The sequence below is a fragment of the Ixodes scapularis genome, unplaced genomic scaffold (genome assembly GCF_016920785.2).
Source record: "Ixodes scapularis isolate PalLabHiFi unplaced genomic scaffold, ASM1692078v2 PGA_scaffold7__128_contigs__length_106722199, whole genome shotgun sequence".
Taxonomy (NCBI): domain Eukaryota; kingdom Metazoa; phylum Arthropoda; class Arachnida; order Ixodida; family Ixodidae; genus Ixodes; species Ixodes scapularis.
The window spans coordinates 26,034,464-26,052,325 of record NW_024609882.1 but is presented as its reverse complement, the minus strand read 5'-3'; the positions used below and the strand labels follow the sequence as shown (position 1 = coordinate 26,052,325).

Sequence of the window (17,862 nt, the reverse complement as noted above, 5' to 3'; positions counted from 1 at the left end):
GCTGGACAAGAGTGATGAAAGTGATCCCTGGAGAAGGGGATTATCCCTGGAGAAGGGGCCTAGACAGAAATTTCATTCGGGGGACGGGGAGGGGGTGCTTTGCTTTGGTGGTGAGGTTCGAGGTAGGACGAGATAGAGTAAGCGTTCTGACACCCCAGTGCCGTCTTCAACATGTACTTATCAAACTCAGAGAACATTAGATAAAGGGAGAAGCATCGTGGTCAACTAGCTAATTAACGAAAACTGGTTAATTAGCTTCTTGTATATATTTTCTTTATGTGTCATGTGGCAATTAGACTATTGACGGCAATTACTCTTATAGACGCGAAAAATATCAGGCATTTATAAAAAGGCAATTATTTTTTAGATAGAAATTTTTCAGTTTTCTTGTTATCTGGCAGGTCATCGTAGGTAACCCCTGAATTATTTCAATACTCTTCAAGACACGTGTTACATTTCGCGTCTGAATATACCTTACTCGCAAGCGTCGTTTTGGTTTCGGTGTGATGTTGGCAGAGAGATACAGCCATTAACGTGGGCCTCCAAGGTTTCTATTTACTTTTCACTGTTTCCTGATAAGGTCAAAAAAACAAAAATCTGAGAGGTAAAATTGAAGTGTTTTCCGGGATGTAGTAAAAAAACAGATTTGAGTGCTCCAAGTTGAAGAATCTGCAACCACGCATACGACCTAGACCCCTGTATGAGCTACAGCGTAATAAACTATAATATTGAAACTATAGATTGTAAACTGCAATATAAAACGATATTTCAAAACTTGTTCATATAGCTTAAACATGCAACGATCAGTGTGTAGGTAAAGGTTCTTGTGAACACAGTATCATATGCGGAATATCCTATCTAGTGCAAGCGGGGGAGCCTGGAAAACCCCTCAAGAGAGGCGCACTAAGTTAAATAGCCAATGAGATGATTAGGCAACGCTATTCACCTACGCAGAAACCAATCGGATTTGTTTAACCACAGTTGGAGTGCACCCAACTCCGAGTCAGGGTCAGCTTTCTTTTTATGCATTCGTTATGTGCGTCAGAACCTTTGCTGCTCCCGATACTAAAAGACACCAACTGAGCTTGTTGCGGCATCGGCGGCGCTAATTCCTGCAATTCGTTTCCTGCTAATCTAGAAACCGTTATAGTCGCCCCACAGGAGCGTGGGAAAGGTTCCCGGCAATTTCACCCGACTCAGAGTTGTCTCTACGACGTGCGTTACCTTACTTTGCCAATCTCGTTGGCTCCGTCACAGTTATTTCTTGTATTCTCTTTGCGCAACTTGGGGTGAACTAAATCTTCAGAAAGTTATTTTCTCTCTCATTACCACGTGCCGTTTTTTTTACTGTGGTAATTTCTTGTACATTTAATTAGGTTGGTCCTAGTCTGCAAATAATAATACAGGGTGATACAAGGAGACGCCAGGCTCTTTAAATAGACCGGAAAATTCGGTTTCTTAACCTATCGCGCTGCGAGTTTGTGCAGCGTTGCCCACAGATGGTGCATTTTTTTTGGTAAAATTTGCAAAGAGCAAGTTTACACGAGGAAAAAGTAAAGAAAGAAAAAGGCTTAGCTCCTATGGTAACGCAGCGACGCCACCGGTCTGCAAACAACACGGCGCCGTTTCGCACGGGAGACAAAAGATGGCACAAGCGGTCGCGACGCCTACTGCCGCCAACGAACGAGCAGACGACGCCGAGAGCCGGCCCTTTAGCAGACAAGAAACTGCAGTTCCGTGCTGTTACCGCGTTTGTCTTTTTTGTTTCTGCGACTGTCGCCGCCTGCGGTACGCGCGCCGGTTTTGAGTCGAAAATGTCGTCTGCTAAAAAGTCCTGCTCTCGGCGCTGTATGCTCGTTCGTTCGTGTGCGCGTTTGTTGCGCCATCTCTTGTCTCCCGTGCGAAACGGCGCCGTGTTGTTTGCAGACCGGTGGCATCGCTGCCTTTCCATAGGAGCTAAGCCTTTTTCTTCCTTTACTTTTTCCTCTGGTAAGTTCGCTCTTTACAAATAAAAAAAAAAAAAAATGCACCATCTGTGGGCAACGCTGCACAAAGTAGTAGCGCGATAGGTTAAGGAACCGAATTTTCCGGTCGATTTAAAGAGCCTAGCGTCTCCTTGTACCACCCTGTACGTTAAAAATGTTATGGTAATATTTGAGAAAACAAATCGTGCAGTAAAATCGTTGAATCGAAGCAGTTACCGTGTTTGTGTTTAATCAAAGTGCTTTACGCGACAGTTTTTACCACAAAAAATTACTCTGCTGACTCCTACGCACCTCATCGAGCATTGACGCCCGCTTTTCCATGCGTTTGTTTTTGTTTTTGCTGCAGTAATTTACCGCGAATTACTCTTAGCTATAACTCGATGCCGATAATACCTGGTCACGAATTGTTTCGAACTTGGCACGAAGGTTTTGCTTTCAAGAGTTATAACTGCCTCAACGCACGGATGTCATTTGGTTACGTTTTACGAGCTGCACATGTGCGAAAAGTTATAGAAGCGCTCTGTCATCAAGAATTCCATCTGAAGCAAGAGTAGGTGTGCCTGTTGCCGTGGGTGACGGAGAGGGACCACTTCTTGGACTCCCTTCAGGTCACTCTGGGTTTTGCGACATGCTCCCTGAGTTATTGGGCTGACGTTCTAAAACCTCCGCTACCTTAACACTAACAACCTCTTTAAACATTTTATTAAGACTAATGCTCTCAATTTTTGTGTGCTTGACGTGTCCTGCCTTAAGTCGGGTAGCCTTAAGACGGAAAATGTCAGAACCTCAGAACAGAATTGTGTGCTTACTCGGAGAAGCTGACTATTCATTGCAATCACGCTTTGCGTACACAAACCAAATTTCGCAAAGTGAGTGTACTTCGCAAGGGTTTTAAAACTGTCTGATTTCGAGTTGACATATTTGCCTAAAATCGATAGCTCCGAAAAAAGGATATACCTTGCTCTTGCACCTAACCATATGTATAAAAGTGTGAAGGTCAATATAAATATAAAAAGGAGTCGTTGAGGTTTTTTGTGCGTGACAGTTTGTATCGAGATTACCTTGTTGCAGGACGTTAAACTTAGGATCCTAAGGCCGAGAAAATACCAAAACAAGTTTTGCCGCGCTAGAGCTGCGCCTCTGAAATTTGTAATGCCATATAAACAGAGAAGCACGTGACATAATATTCTAATGAAGGTATATGCGCCTAACTTGACACGCACCTAATCTTTGAATATAGTCTGCGATCAAGGTTTTACTATCGCTTTAAAGTATTTAAGCTGGATTATGATTTGTTTTTGTTTTCGTTTTTTACGCTGCAGCTTGGGGTCCCCCCCCTTCCCCCCCCCCCTCCCCCCACCCACACACACACACACATATTCCAATGGACGGGGGAATCGGCTAGGTGAAAGCGCGCCGAACGCTGCGGATTTCCCAAGGGAAGGAGCTACGCAATTAAGACAAATCTATCATAGTCACCGGTGAAACTGATGCCAAAGCTAAATAGTGGGGATTAATGCAAATGTTTTTTTTTTTCTTATGTGCGCGGAGGATAATTATGCTTCGTTTACCCCTTTCTACTTCTGAAAGCAGCCCGACTCTAGAAACAGGCACGTGTTCAGGGAAAGGGGGAGCGGGCATTGTGTCGCCCCCCCCCCCCCTTTTTCGTTTTGCTCCCCCCCCCCCCCTGCCAAATCAAAATCCTTGCTACGTGCCTGACAACGAATGTAATATATGCGCTATCGGCCGTTACTTTGTGTAACGTAGGAACCTACAAGTTAGGTTTTTGAAAGCAGGAACGGATATCTTACCTTAAGTAGCTTATCTCGAGTAGCGGGTAGCGTACTTGGGTTAATCGCTGCATTTTTGCTTCCCAAGATTTGAAAGAAACTGCACTTCAATGCTTTTCGTGTTTTTAGGCACGTTATTTTTCGAAAATATCCAAACGGAAGCCTAAAAGAAAAAGAAGGATTAGGTAATTTTTTAAACATTTTACTCGGAAGAGCTTCGATTCATAAATAAAATGGTACGCAAAACCAAGCTGCATTAATTTTAGAGAGCAGCTCTTTGGCGCCCGATTTCGGATTGAGAAGCGTCGCCGTCGGCGCCGGCGTAACCTCGCACATTGCATTATGGGAATAATGCAACCGGGCGCAACCGAGCGTTGCATTATAAAAAAAATTTCCGCGCCAAATTTAACGGAAATATTTCCTCGCTAAATATAACGGAGAAATTTCTCCAGTACACTTAGATGAGAATTTTCCCCACTAAATTTGGCGGGAACGTTCCCCGCTAAAAATGAACGGGGAAATGTCCCCGGTAAATTTAGCAGAAAAGTTTCCCCGCTAAATTTGGCAGAATAATTTCCCGCTAAATTTAGCGGAGAAATGTTACCGCTAAATTTAACGGGAAATTTAACGCACATTTCCCGCTAAATGGGTGGAAAGTAGGAGAGGAGGAGGGAGGGGGAGGAGGGGTGTACCCTCCTCTCCGTACCCTGCTCTCCTCCTCCTCAAGAGCTGCGCTCTGGTCCGGCATTACAGAGAATTGTAAACTTCTTTCATTTTTTTGTTTGAAACGGTTACTGAAACACGTTCCTTTTATTTAGGGGTATCATTGGTCGGGGAAGCGTTCCTATTTCTTTTTTGGGAACTATGGACTACCGTATTTTGTTAATTTTTAGTAGCGTCTGCAACACTGAAGATACGTCGCGCGCCTTTTGTCAAGATGAGCGTAGATTTTTGTCTGAGGCGAAGAAACGCGCATAATACTGTTGAGTAGAATCAGCGTTTCATACTACTTAATTTTGTTTAGCGTTGTTGCGCAATAACTATTGCAGACCCCTCCTGCCACATCGTCCAAAAAGAGGTTAGCAATTGTGCCTATATACAAATATAAAGGAACCACGTGACATGTTAAACGCGCAGGATTTGTGCGTATGGGTCTTCACCTGGGTTTCTTATCGGAAAGAAGGATGAATTTTCATTGGGCTTATGACGCATATATAGTTTTATGCCCCGGTTTTTTGCCTGAAGTAACAAAAAGAAAAAGAAATGTAGGAACAAGAGAAACACAAAATTTGCGCATTGAATTCCTCCCCCCCCCCCCCCCCCCACCCCCTTAGTGCGATAAAATTAATTAGACATAAGTTATTCACTTTTTTCAGTTGATATCAGGTCAATCACTTTAGCTAGAGAATTGCATTAAAGAAACACTATCTGAAATTTTGAATCAAGCATAATATTTATTCAAACAGTAGGATCGTGTAATTAGGCGAACAATCCAATATGTGGTGATAACAAAATACCCTGTACAAAAACTTTACAATCACATTCACCACTTTCGCAAGGTGCTATATCAAGTATAGTACGTCTACAGTAGGAAAACAGGTTTAAAAATAAATAGCCATTAATGCCTCGAAACTCTTTTCTGCTTTGCCATACACACATTTGTATCACAGTACATGGACGATTTACGTAGCCAACAACTGCTTGATTTCAAGCAGACCCGATAAATTGCAAAGGTTTATATTAGTATGCTGCTAACTGTCAGTAAGGGAAAGTAAACCATGTTAAAACTAAATTTATCCGCATACAATCAAGTATGGACCGTATACTTTGTAATATTATTTGAGTATATCACAAACTAGATTATGCAAGTACCTTTTTAAAATTCGGTATTTGTCAGAGTTGTAACCCCTGAGAAAATAGGAAGTAAAATAAAAACTGACATTTAGGGTATATTTTATAACACCTTCCTTGGTTAAATTTAAGCAATTTTCTGTCTCCTTTGAGCTTTCCTAATTCTGGAAATGCCTTAAAAATATTAAAAGTAAAAAAAAAAAAAAAAAAAAAAAACATTACTAAACCTAGTCGTTCCCACTTTCATTCATCTGTAGGCTAACCTAGAAGCTACTGAGCAGTAAACGTTTTCTGGACATCAAACTTTAACGCACTAATAAGCTTAACATCTTCAGTTCTAGTCCTGTTTTGAGGTGCCGGGTTTGCTACCGTTCGCCACACGTCCACTCTTCACGGCAGGATTTGCTCGCCTAATGTATGCTTGGATGTAAAAGTTTACAAAAAGGCACAGTATGAGAAAAGTCTGAGCGCTTCCCAGGTACACGAGGTACCTCGGGAAGCCGCAGTCTACGTAGAGAGGAATGGACAAGTGAAGGATGATGATGACAAACTGGGCGATCTGCAGTCTGGTGAGGTACTTCTTCCACCAGAGGTATTTACGCACGCTTGGACCCAACGTTGCTAGAAAATAATACGAGTACATTACGATATGCACAAACACGTTGAGGCCGAGTCCCAGAGCCGGTTGTCCCTCCGGAGCGAACAGACCCCAGTACCAGACGTTAAGCGCAACGATGGTGTGGTGGATGACGTGCAGATGCGTGATGTGCGTGAACTTCTTTCGGAGCACAAAAAACACGGTGTCCAAAAAGTCCACGTATTTCACAGCTACGAAGAACCAACCACCTTCGTAGTATCCTTTCATCTCCTCGTCCATGTATCCGGTGATCCCTTGACACCAGAGGCTGTAGTGTCCTCCTGGTAGGTACGTCTTCTTGAGAAGGATGTAGAGGAACCTCGCGTTGAGAGCTACCATGCCGAGGTTGTACACGCGTATGATGTTGGTGATTTCGAAGGGTTCTCTGTTCTTCATCCACCTGGGACCGGCCACTTTAACGAAGTACAGGTAGGAAGCAATGAGTGGAAAGACGAAGAGCGGGTTCATGATTACGGGGTAGTTCCTGGTCCTGGGATCCCCCATCTCTTGTATCTCGCTCAGAAACGTGATGGGATTCAACGTTAGGTTCATCTTGGCTGTTGTCCGGGCAACCTTGCTGTGCCTGGGGTAACCGGGAAAAATGTTAAGACGTTAATCGAACCAGCGTGACGCACCGCTCTCATTTAACAGAAGGCATGCTGCTCCACCGCCGCTGTTTGTGAGTGGACGTGAAAGATATGTTGTTAGTCTATCCCCCATGCCCAATTGTTCATTTGGTCAGACGGTGCATTGAGGAGAGCGACGATATTTCTATTAGGAACTCAAGTCGAGTGAGATATGACTCGTTCATGGAAATGTGGTCTTTGTAATTAAGGTGAACCTTTTTGTCGTTGGCAAATGACATATATGCGTTCAGAGGCGAGTGATTTCATAGGGTCGCAAGTGGCACCGCTTTTATGTGACATTTCTTTTTGACAGAGTGTGATACCTTTGATACCTTTGAGACAATGAGCGTTTCTGGCATGTGTAAGGCATTCATATATGTAGGTGATTTTTTTGTGCCAGTGGAACAGTCGCATATTTGCAACGAAGAGCTAATAAATGGAGCACTACGAGTGCTTTCTTCCAAATCGCATGGGCTAACTTTTACCCATCAAACCACGGTATCAGGGGAATTGCCGTTTATAGATTTGCTCCTGCACTTCGAGAAAAAAAAAGATCATGTTTGCAGATTCTAGACTGGTAAAAAGAGAGATCGCTTTGTTTTTGATGAAAGCTTCCCTTGACAAGTCTTGCAAGCATGACATGAGCGACAGCTTCAGCGACCATGGCGGGCCGCCTGAAATCCGCCGGATACCCTGACTATTTCTAGACAGAGGTCTCAAAGCCTTTCACGTGAAAGCTTAAAAGAAAAGTGGAAAAAGAGACTGCTGCATCTGGAAAGAAGACCAGAACGGTGGTCAAATCACGTATTCACCGGCTTTCGCATAATCTGAGAGTGGTGCACACTTTGAGGAGCGCGTTGTTTTTTCAACCCCGTCAAAGCTGCCCGGTTCCTGCGCAAGAATTAACAACAAAAAAATTAAGAACTATGCGGAAAAAAACACGCCACTCAGTTCATTGAATGTTCTACGTCGGTGGTGTGTGAAATCTCAATGACTTGTGGCAAGGTGTATGTGGGGCAGACGGGGAAGTGTTTCAATGACAGCACACGCGAGCATGCGTTGTCTGTCAGGAACTTCCCCTCTTGAACTCGCCACGCACTGCGGCAGATGTCCATGTTCTCTAAATATGCCAGAAACAAAAATACTAGGTAAACTTAAAATTAAAACTGGGAGAGAAACCTTTGGACCATATAACGAAAGGAAGAGAAGGGAGACCAACTGGCGTAAGTGCACTGTCGCTGCATCTTTCTAATTAAAAATGCACCTTCCTCTGCTGAGAGTCCCATGAGAAGTATATTGTACTATAATATCCAGTTTTCAGTAGTGCTCGGTGTCGTTTTGTTCCTTGTCCCTGTTTTGAGGCGCTTATTTTCCTTCTAACTGCTCTCAATATTGCCTTAATATGGGTAGGCAGTGAGTGCTACGGACTCACGTTCTTTTGGCTGGGAAATACATATAACATGGCGATGCGTTCCAGCTCGTAATTCTCTTCTAAAAATAGGATAAAGCTAAACAAAGTTCATTGAAAAGATAGAGACAAAAGCTGTGTCTTAAAGTCTAAAACGAAAATTTAAAAGTAGCAATTCATCATGTACTTCGATAATTAGTCCAAAATTAGAGAACTTGTCGCGTGGTGTAACAGAAGCAAAAGGGTTCAATACATACATTATGGGTAGATATAGCTATTCCATAGTATAAAATTAAGGTTACGAGGCCTTTAGGCCAATATGGTAGTATTGCTTAACAAAGCCATCTGTTTCAGATTAGGTTACACTTGTGTCTAACCATATCAAAGGATTTGTCGTTTTGCGTTCTAAGACATGCTTGACATCTTCGACGATGCTGCCTATTTGTCGAAACAGCTCTATTGTTTTACGTTAGTGAGAGTATACTTCGTCTGGCTCTTACCTCTAAAATTTTAATATAAGCTGAACATTTTAGCAAAAATTTTTTTTTCAAAGAGCATGAAATCGTTTTGTGTGTGTTTGCTTAGGTTACATGTTTAAAATAAAATATAATAAAGAGTAGTTTTCTTCATCTGCTTTACAAAAAACCCTTCGTGTCGATAATACAATGAATGCACTGCTTACCGTGTCCAAGATGCTCAATCCTTGGTTGCTGTCTGGCACACAAACGTGTTTGGCGAGTGCTCCGTGCCCCTTTATGGGCTCCTCGTAGTCGATCAGAATTGCGTCATCGAAACAGCTCCTCAATGGTCGTCGTTTTGTCGCCTCGCTTTCGTGGCTATTAGCATTCACAAGGCGTTTCTAACAGCTCAAGCATGCTTGTTGGATTTCGAAACGCGTCAGTTGTCTATCGGGAGAGAACGTTGCCTTTAAGCTCATGAGGGAATTCCGTGATTTCAATGGGAACATTGCCTCAGCAACGTTCCCACAATATACGAGGCGTTGTACACCGATACGTCGCTTGGTTCTGTTATAGGTTCAAGCAGATCGGCTGCTTCAATGTAGTTCATTCCACATTTCTTGTTGCTTTTTCTTTTTTCTCCGGAAACAAAGTTTCGTAACGTTTTCATTTGTGATTTCCCTGGTCTTTGAACTTCGTTTCGGGCGAAACGCTGTTTTACGTTTTTTACTCTGTTGCTCTGGGTTCAGTCCTTAAACTTGGTGACACTGTTGAGCAGTCTTTTTTGGCCTGACTTTCAGGTGGCTGTATATGTGAGCGTTTCTTTCTTCAATTAACTGTTTAAACGTTTGGTTTTCTGTGGGCTTCAGCACTCCCCTTCTGGGGTATCTGATTCACGAACGCCGTGTTTTCGTATTGCTTATTTTATGCAAGGCTGATTCTGTGCGTCTATTTAGATTGGATAACATGTCAATCGAAACTATCCAACATTTTACTACGAAGCGTTTTGGGTGATCGACGTTTCTAAAAACACCAGTTCGTTTCTTTTTTGTATCGAAAGAATTTTGCGTCTTCTGAATCTTTTGAATTAAATACAAATAAGCTGTGCTTTGTCGACTCGCAACTCTGTGGTGCCTTTTTTTACTGACTGTATTGTTTTAGTAAATAATACCGAGACATATTGCAATATATTTTTTGCCGAAGCAAGGTTGCGTCACGTGTAGTCCATTCTATACTGTAGCTGTAGTTATGATTATTGATTTGAATAACTTTTCTAGCATTGAAGGCGTTGGATGTATTCTAAGGTTCCTCGTAACAGTAGCTGTGCTTTAGCGACACTAAAAATAGATTTATCATCGCACACAGGCCATAGAATGCCTTACTTCTTGAATTACATTGCATTGCAAATGTACATTGCAAAGAACCATGCTGTCAACAAATACACTAGTTTCCTTCATTAGGTCCTTAATTATTATATACCGTTAAAAATTGGCGGAAAATACGAGCACTTTATTAACAGTTATACAAACATAAAACATCACTTTGTAAAAGCAATTGTTTGCCCTAATTACTTTATAAATCGATGCGATTGGCTTGATTTCCTTGAAGAACTTTAAATTATAAAAATAAAATTTATTCGCGTGACCTTCATGTAGTTCGGAGCTCTGAACGTTTGGTTTTGTGTAACGGAAAATTATTTTCAAAGTTGTGCAAAACTTAAAACAACATAACATCTTAAAGACTCTACAAGCCTTCCAAGCTGCTTCCATTTCCTGAAAACTTCTTGCCTGAGATTAAGGAACTCAAAAATTTTATAATCTTTATTTTCTTGTTAATATCAGATATTTACCACGGGTGCTTGGTTATAGCAAATACGATATAGCTTCGCTAATACTGGAAATTCTTCCGAAAACCTATGGGAGCAGCGGCGGACGTAACAGTGGCGCCTCTAGCGGACTCGGAGTCCACGGAAGCAGTCGACGCAATGGAAAAGTATGGGCTCTGCGACGTACTCGAGCTTTGTGTGCCCCGTTTCGTCACCCCAACAGCAGAAGCAATTCATTACGTTCAGTCCTTTTGCAAAACGAAATCCATCTTATCGCTACTGCCACGACAAACAAATAACAACGCGCGTATAAACAAAGATAGAGTAGTTTATTTAGAAGTCTCAAACGCCACTCAGGGGAATTACACGCGTTTGAAACGCATCTGGGACAACCCCAAGATTGGTGGACATTGGCGCGTCCCTACAACTTGCGCCATCTATCGGCTACCAAAAGCGGGGGCCACCGTAACTCAATGGGCGAAAGCCGTTTATATTCACTTACTCAAAAACTCGGCCAATAATCGCTTTGCACTCATTAAGGTTGTGTTAGGTGCGGTGTCCGAACTTTTTGGGAAAAATTTAGAAATCGTACGATCACGTTATACACAGCCAAATGACGATCAAAAATATTTACATTGCGTCTATGGCAAGACCCGAAGAAAAAGACCGAGTTTTAATGAAAGATCGTTGTTCTACAGAAAACGTCCTCCCATACTGGATTGCACTCATCAGTAACAGGTTGCCAAGGGACTCAGCTATCTTTTAGTAACTTTCATTTTTAGTTTAATTAACTTTAAAGTAGACCGCCATTGCTCCGAATATTTAAAGGGAATGCTGCGCAACCTGTTTACGGCTTGCAAATAGCATATTGAAGATTGTGGTGCGCCGAATTAACACATCAGAAAAAAACTTCTTAACCATCACTTTTACATAAACAAAGCCTATAATACCACAGTCACAGTACTCAAGGTTTGAGCCCGGGTTTAGAATTAATAGTTATTTTATCTGTATCTTAGTTCCATTAAAATGTACCACCGTCTTACACGTTGCCGCTGCGTGGAAAGTGGCAAAACACGCAGATACCGCACGAGGTCTGAACCCCTCGTGGGGTTCAAACCTCGGTAAGACAGCTAAAAAGGCGAGATATGGATCTGAAATCCCAGTTTTTCGATGAACGCACATTCCTATACCCAAAGGCTAGAACTCCTAGCTGTGTCAAACCTTGAATATACCGTAGGCTATATATATATTTTCCGGTTTTAACCGAAAAACACCGATTCGCATTCGCCGGTGTCGAAAGTATGAAATCGGATAAAGCCCAAAAACACCGGTTTTTACATATTTTCGAGCAAACGCTGGTTTCTTTCTTTTTCTTTTTTTTTTTCCCTGATAAATCCTGTAGTTTTAACCGATAAACATCCGACGGCGACGGAAATAAAAAATCGTTCAAAACAAAAATACCCCGGTTTCCATATAATTTTTCTCTAGCAATGTTTTTGTCGTTTTTTTTTTTTTTTTTTCACTTAAAAGTCCAACACGAACTTTCGTCAAACACATTATCTTGCCCGGAATCATGCATTTTGCCTGTCTTTCTTTTGTGACCTACGTGTTCTTGGACTCTTGGAGAACAGTAGCTTTCTTCTACTGTTCCCTAAGGCCAGCGATCCTCCTGGGTCATCGACCTTGAAGATTACTATTAGTGGACCGAGAGGCCAGCTACAGCCGGTGCTCTTGTTTTCTTGAGATGACAACCTCCTCAATGCCCTTGTCCTATACAAGTCAGAACGGGAGAATTATGTGAAAGAGCTTCTGTAAAAGATGTAAATAAAATTTGAACTGTTCTTCGTCTTCAGTGGTTGTTTACGTTCGCAATTTTTCCTCCCGATAATCACCGTTTTAGCACCTGCACGAGAGAATTCAGCGAAAACCACCGGTATTCTAGAAATAAATAAACACTGATAAACATCCGCCGATTTTCGTCATAAATAAACACCAGAAAGTCTACAGCCTAGATATACGATAGTTCCATGTTGCACAAGAGTGTCACGACGAGTGCAAACGCAATTTCTGTGTAAATAAATTAGAGTAGGGTCATAAAAAAAAGTTCCAACAGACAAGAAACCCGGGAATTATATCGGAAAGACCACTTCTTCGACATACGCGGAATCGTCCTGCCCAAAGGCTAGAACCCCGAGCCGAGTCAAACCTTGGTTATACGATAGTTTCATCTGTGTACAATATCGTCCCGCCGAGTGCAAACGTGATTTCGGCATAGATTAGAATCTGGTAATTTAAGACAGGTTACTCTGCCAAGAAAAGGCGCGAACTATATCGGAAAGACCACTTTGTCGACATACGCGCAATCGTCCTGCCCAAAGGCTAGAACCCCGAGCCGAGTCAAACCTCGGTTTTAGGATAGTTTCATGTGTGTAAAATGGCGTCCCGCCGAGTGCAAACGTGATTTCGGCAGAAATAAATTAGAATCTGGTCATTTAAGAAAGGTTACTCTGCCAAGAAAAGGCGCGAACTATATCGGAAAGACCACTTTGTCGACATACGCGCAATGGTCCTGCCCAAAGGCTAGAACCCCGAGCCGAGTCAAACCTCGGTTTTAGGATAGTTTCATGTGTGTAAAATAGCGTCCCGCCGAGTGCAAACGTGATTTCGGAATAAATAAATTAGAATCTGGTCATTTAAGAAAGGTTACTCTGCCAAGAAAAGGCGCGAAATATATCAGAAAGACCACTTTTTCGACATACGCGCAATCGTCCTGCCCAAAGGCTAAAACCCCGAGCCGAGTCAAACCTCGGTTTTACGATAGTTTCATGTGTGTAAAATGGCGTCCCGCCGAGTGCAAACGTGATTTCGGCAGAAATAAATTAGAATCTGGTCATTTAAGAAAGGTTACTCTGCCAAGAAAAGGCGCGAAATATATCAGAAAGACCACTTTTTCGACATACGCGCAATCGTCCTGCCCAAAGGCTAGAGCCCCGAGCCGAGTCAAACCTCGGTTTTAGGATAGTTTCATGTGTGTAAAATGGCGTCCCGCCGAGTGCAAACGTGATTTCGGAATAAATAAATTAGAATCTGGTCATTTAAGAAAGGTTACTCTGCCAAGAAAAGGCGCGAAATATATCAGAAAGACCACTTTTTCGACATACGCGCAATCGTCCTGCCCAAAGGCTAGAACCCCGAGCCCAGTCAAACCTCGGTTTTAGGATAGTTTCATGTGTGTAAAATGGCGTCCCGCCGAGTGCAAACGTGATTTCGGCAGAAATAAATTAGAATCTGGTCATTTAAGAAAGGTTACTCTGCCAAGAAAAGGCGCGAATTATTTCGGAAAGACCACTTTTTCGACATACGCGCAATCGTCCTGCCCAAAGACTAGAACCCCGAGCCGAGTCAAACCTCGGTTTTAGGATAGTTTCATGTGTGTAAAATGGGGTCCCGCCGAGTGCAAACGTGATTTCGACATAAATAAATTAGAATCTGGTCATTTAAGAAAGGTTACTCTGCCAAGAAAAGGCGCGAAATATATCAGAAAGACCACTTTTTCGACATACGCGCAATCGTCCTGCCCGAAGGCTAGAACCCCGAGCCGAGTCAAACCTCGGTTTTAGGATAGTTTCATGTGTGTAAAATGGCGTCCCGCCGAGTGCAAACGTGATTTCGGAATAAATAAATTAGAATCTGGTCATTTAGGAAAGGTTACTCTGCCAAGAAAAGGCGCGAAATATATCAGAAAGACCACTTTTTCGACATACGCGCAATCGTCCTGCCCAAAGGCTAGAACCCCGAGCCCAGTCAAACCTCGGTTTTAGGATAGTTTCATGTGTGTAAAATGGCGTCCCGCCGAGTGCAAACGTGATTTCGGCAGAAATAAATTAGAATCTGGTCATTTAAGAAAGGTTACTCTGCCAAGAAAAGGCGCGAAATATATCGGAAAGACCACTTTTTCGACATACGCGCAATCGTCCTGCCCAAAGGCTAGAACCCCGAGCCGAGTCAAACCTCGGTTTTACGATAGTTTCATGTGTGTAAAATGGCGTCCCGCCAAGTGCAAACGTGATTTCGGCAGAAATAAATTAGAATCTGGTCATTTAAGAAAGGTTACTCTGCCAAGAAAAGGCGCGAATTATATCGGAAAGACCACTTTTTCGACATACGCGCAATCGTCCTGCCCAAAGACTAGAACCCCGAGCCAAGTCAAACCTCGGTTTTAGGATAGTTTCATGTGTGTAAAATGGCGTCCCGCCGAGTGCAAACGTGATTTCGGCATAAATAAATTAGAATCTGGCATTTAAGAAAGGTTACTCTGCCAAGAAAAGGCGCGAAATATATCAGAAAGACCACTTTTTCGACATACGCGCAATCGTCCTGCCCAAAGGCTAGAACCCCGAGACCGAGTCAAACCTCGGTTTTACGATAGTTTCATGTGTGTAAAATGGCGTCCCGCCGAGTGCAAACGTGATTTCGGCAGAAATAAATTAGAATCTGGTCATTTAAGAAAGGTTACTCTGCCAAGAAAAGGCGCGAAATATATCAGAAAGACCACTTTTTCGACATACGCGCAATCGTCCTGCCCAAAGGCTAGAACCCCGAGCCGAGTCAAACCTCGGTTTTACGATAGTTTCATATGTGTAAAATGGCGTCCCGCCGAGTGCAAACGTGATTTCGGCAGAAATAAATTAGAATCTGGTCATTTAAGAAAAGTTACTCTGCCAAGAAAAGGCGCGAAATATATCGGAAAGACCACTTTTTCGACATACGCGCAATCGTCCTGCCCAAAGGCTAGAACCCCGAGACGAGTCAAACCTCGGTTTTACGATAGTTTCATGTGTGTAAAATGGCGTCCCGCCGAGTGCAAACGTGATTTCGGCATAAATAAATTAGAATCTGGTCATTTAAGAAAGGTTACTCTGCCAAGAAAAGGCGCGAAATATATCGGAAAGACCACTTTTTCGACATACGCGCAATCGTCCTGCCCAAAGGCTAGAACCCCGAGCCGAGTCAAACCTCGGTTTTACGATAGTTTCATGTGTGTAAAATGGGGTCCCGCCGAGTGCAAACGTGATTTCGGCAGAAATAAATTAGAATCTGGTCATTTAAGAAAGGTTACTCTGCCAAGAAAAGGCGCAAAATATATCGGAAAGACCACTTTTTCGACATACGCGCAATCGTCCTGCCCAAAGGCTAGAACCCCGAGCCGAGTCAAACCTCGGTTTTACGATAGTTTCATGTGTGTAAAATGGCGTCCCGCCGAGTGCAAACGTGATTTCGGCAGAAATAAATTAGAATCTGGTCATTTAAGAAAGGTTACTCTGCCAAGAAAAGGCGCGAATTATATCGGAAAGACCACTTTTTCGACATACGCGCAATCGTCCTGCCCAAAGACTAGAACCCCGAGCCAAGTCAAACCTCGGTTTTAGGATAGTTTCATGTGTGTAAAATGGCGTCCCGCCGAGTGCAAACGTGATTTCGGCATAAATAAATTAGAATCTGGCATTTAAGAAAGGTTACTCTGCCAAGAAAAGGCGCGAAATATATCAGAAAGACCACTTTTTCGACATACGCGCAATCGTCCTGCCCAAAGGCTAGAACCCCGAGACCGAGTCAAACCTCGGTTTTACGATAGTTTCATGTGTGTAAAATGGCGTCCCGCCGAGTGCAAACGTGATTTCGGCAGAAATAAATTAGAATCTGGTCATTTAAGAAAGGTTACTCTGCCAAGAAAAGGCGCGAAATATATCAGAAAGACCACTTTTTCGACATACGCGCAATCGTCCTGCCCAAAGGCTAGAACCCCGAGCCGAGTCAAACCTCGGTTTTACGATAGTTTCATATGTGTAAAATGGCGTCCCGCCGAGTGCAAACGTGATTTCGGCAGAAATAAATTAGAATCTGGTCATTTAAGAAAAGTTACTCTGCCAAGAAAAGGCGCGAAATATATCGGAAAGACCACTTTTTCGACATACGCGCAATCGTCCTGCCCAAAGGCTAGAACCCCGAGACGAGTCAAACCTCGGTTTTACGATAGTTTCATGTGTGTAAAATGGCGTCCCGCCGAGTGCAAACGTGATTTCGGCATAAATAAATTAGAATCTGGTCATTTAAGAAAGGTTACTCTGCCAAGAAAAGGCGCGAAATATATCGGAAAGACCACTTTTTCGACATACGCGCAATCGTCCTGCCCAAAGGCTAGAACCCCGAGCCGAGTGAAACCTCGGTTTTACGATAGTTTCATGTGTGTAAAATGGCGTCCCGCCGAGTGCAAACGTGATTTCGGCAGAAATAAATTAGAATCTGGTCATTTAAGAAAGGTTACTCTGCCAAGAAAAGGCGCGAAATATATCAGAAAGACCACTTTTTCGACATACGCGCAATCGTCCTGCCCAAAGGCTAGAACCCCGAGCCGAGTCAAACCTCGGTTTTACGATAGTTTCATGTGTGTAAAATGGCGTCCCGCCGAGTGCAAACGTGATTTCGGCAGAAATAAATTAGAATCTGGTCATTTAAGAAAGGTTACTCTGCCAAGAAAAGGCGCGAAATATATCGGAAAGACCACTTTTTCGACATACGCGCAATCGTCCTGCCCAAAGGCTAGAACCCCGAGCCGAGTCAAACCTCGGTTTTAGGATAGTTTCATGTGTGTAAAATGGCGTCCCGCCGAGTGCAAACGTGATTTCGGCAGAAATAAATTAGAATCTGGTCATTTAAGAAAGGTTACTCTGCCAAGAAAAGGCGCGAAATATATCGGAAAGACCACTTTTTCGACATACGCGCAATCGTCCTGCCCAAAGGCTAGAACCCCGAGCCGAGTCAAACCTCGGTTTTACGATAGTTTCATGTGTGTAAAATGGCGTCCCGCCGAGTGCAAACGTGATTTCGGCAGAAATAAATTAGAATCTGGTCATTTAAGAAAGGTTACTCTGCCAAGAAAAGGCGCGAAATATATCAGAAAGACCACTTTTTCGACATACGCGCAATCGTCCTGCCCAAAGGCTAGAACCCCGAGCCGAGTCAAACCTCGGTTTTACGATAGTTTCATGTGTGTAAAATGGCGTCCCGCCGAGTGCAAACGTGATTTCGGCAGAAATAAATTAGAATCTGGTCATTTAAGAAAGGTTACTCTGCCAAGAAAAGGCGCGAAATATATCAGAAAGACCACTTTTTCGACATACGCGCAATCGTCCTGCCCAAAGGCTAGAACCCCGAGCCGAGTCAAACCTCGGTTTTAGGATAGTTTCATGTGTGTAAAATGGCGTCCCGCCGAGTGCAAACG

At 43.0% G+C, this 17,862-nt stretch overlaps 1 protein-coding gene across 1 annotated transcript; it reads right to left on the bottom strand.

Annotated features, from left to right (window-relative positions):
- Positions 1 to 5,963: 5,963 nt before the first annotated feature.
- LOC8043788 (elongation of very long chain fatty acids protein-like) lies at positions 5,964 to 6,815 on the bottom strand. The gene has a single exon (XM_002400717.5). The coding sequence runs from the start codon at positions 6,813 to 6,815 to the stop codon at positions 5,964 to 5,966; it is 852 nt and encodes a 283-aa protein (XP_002400761.2).
- Between the last annotated feature and the right edge of the window lie 11,047 nt (positions 6,816 to 17,862).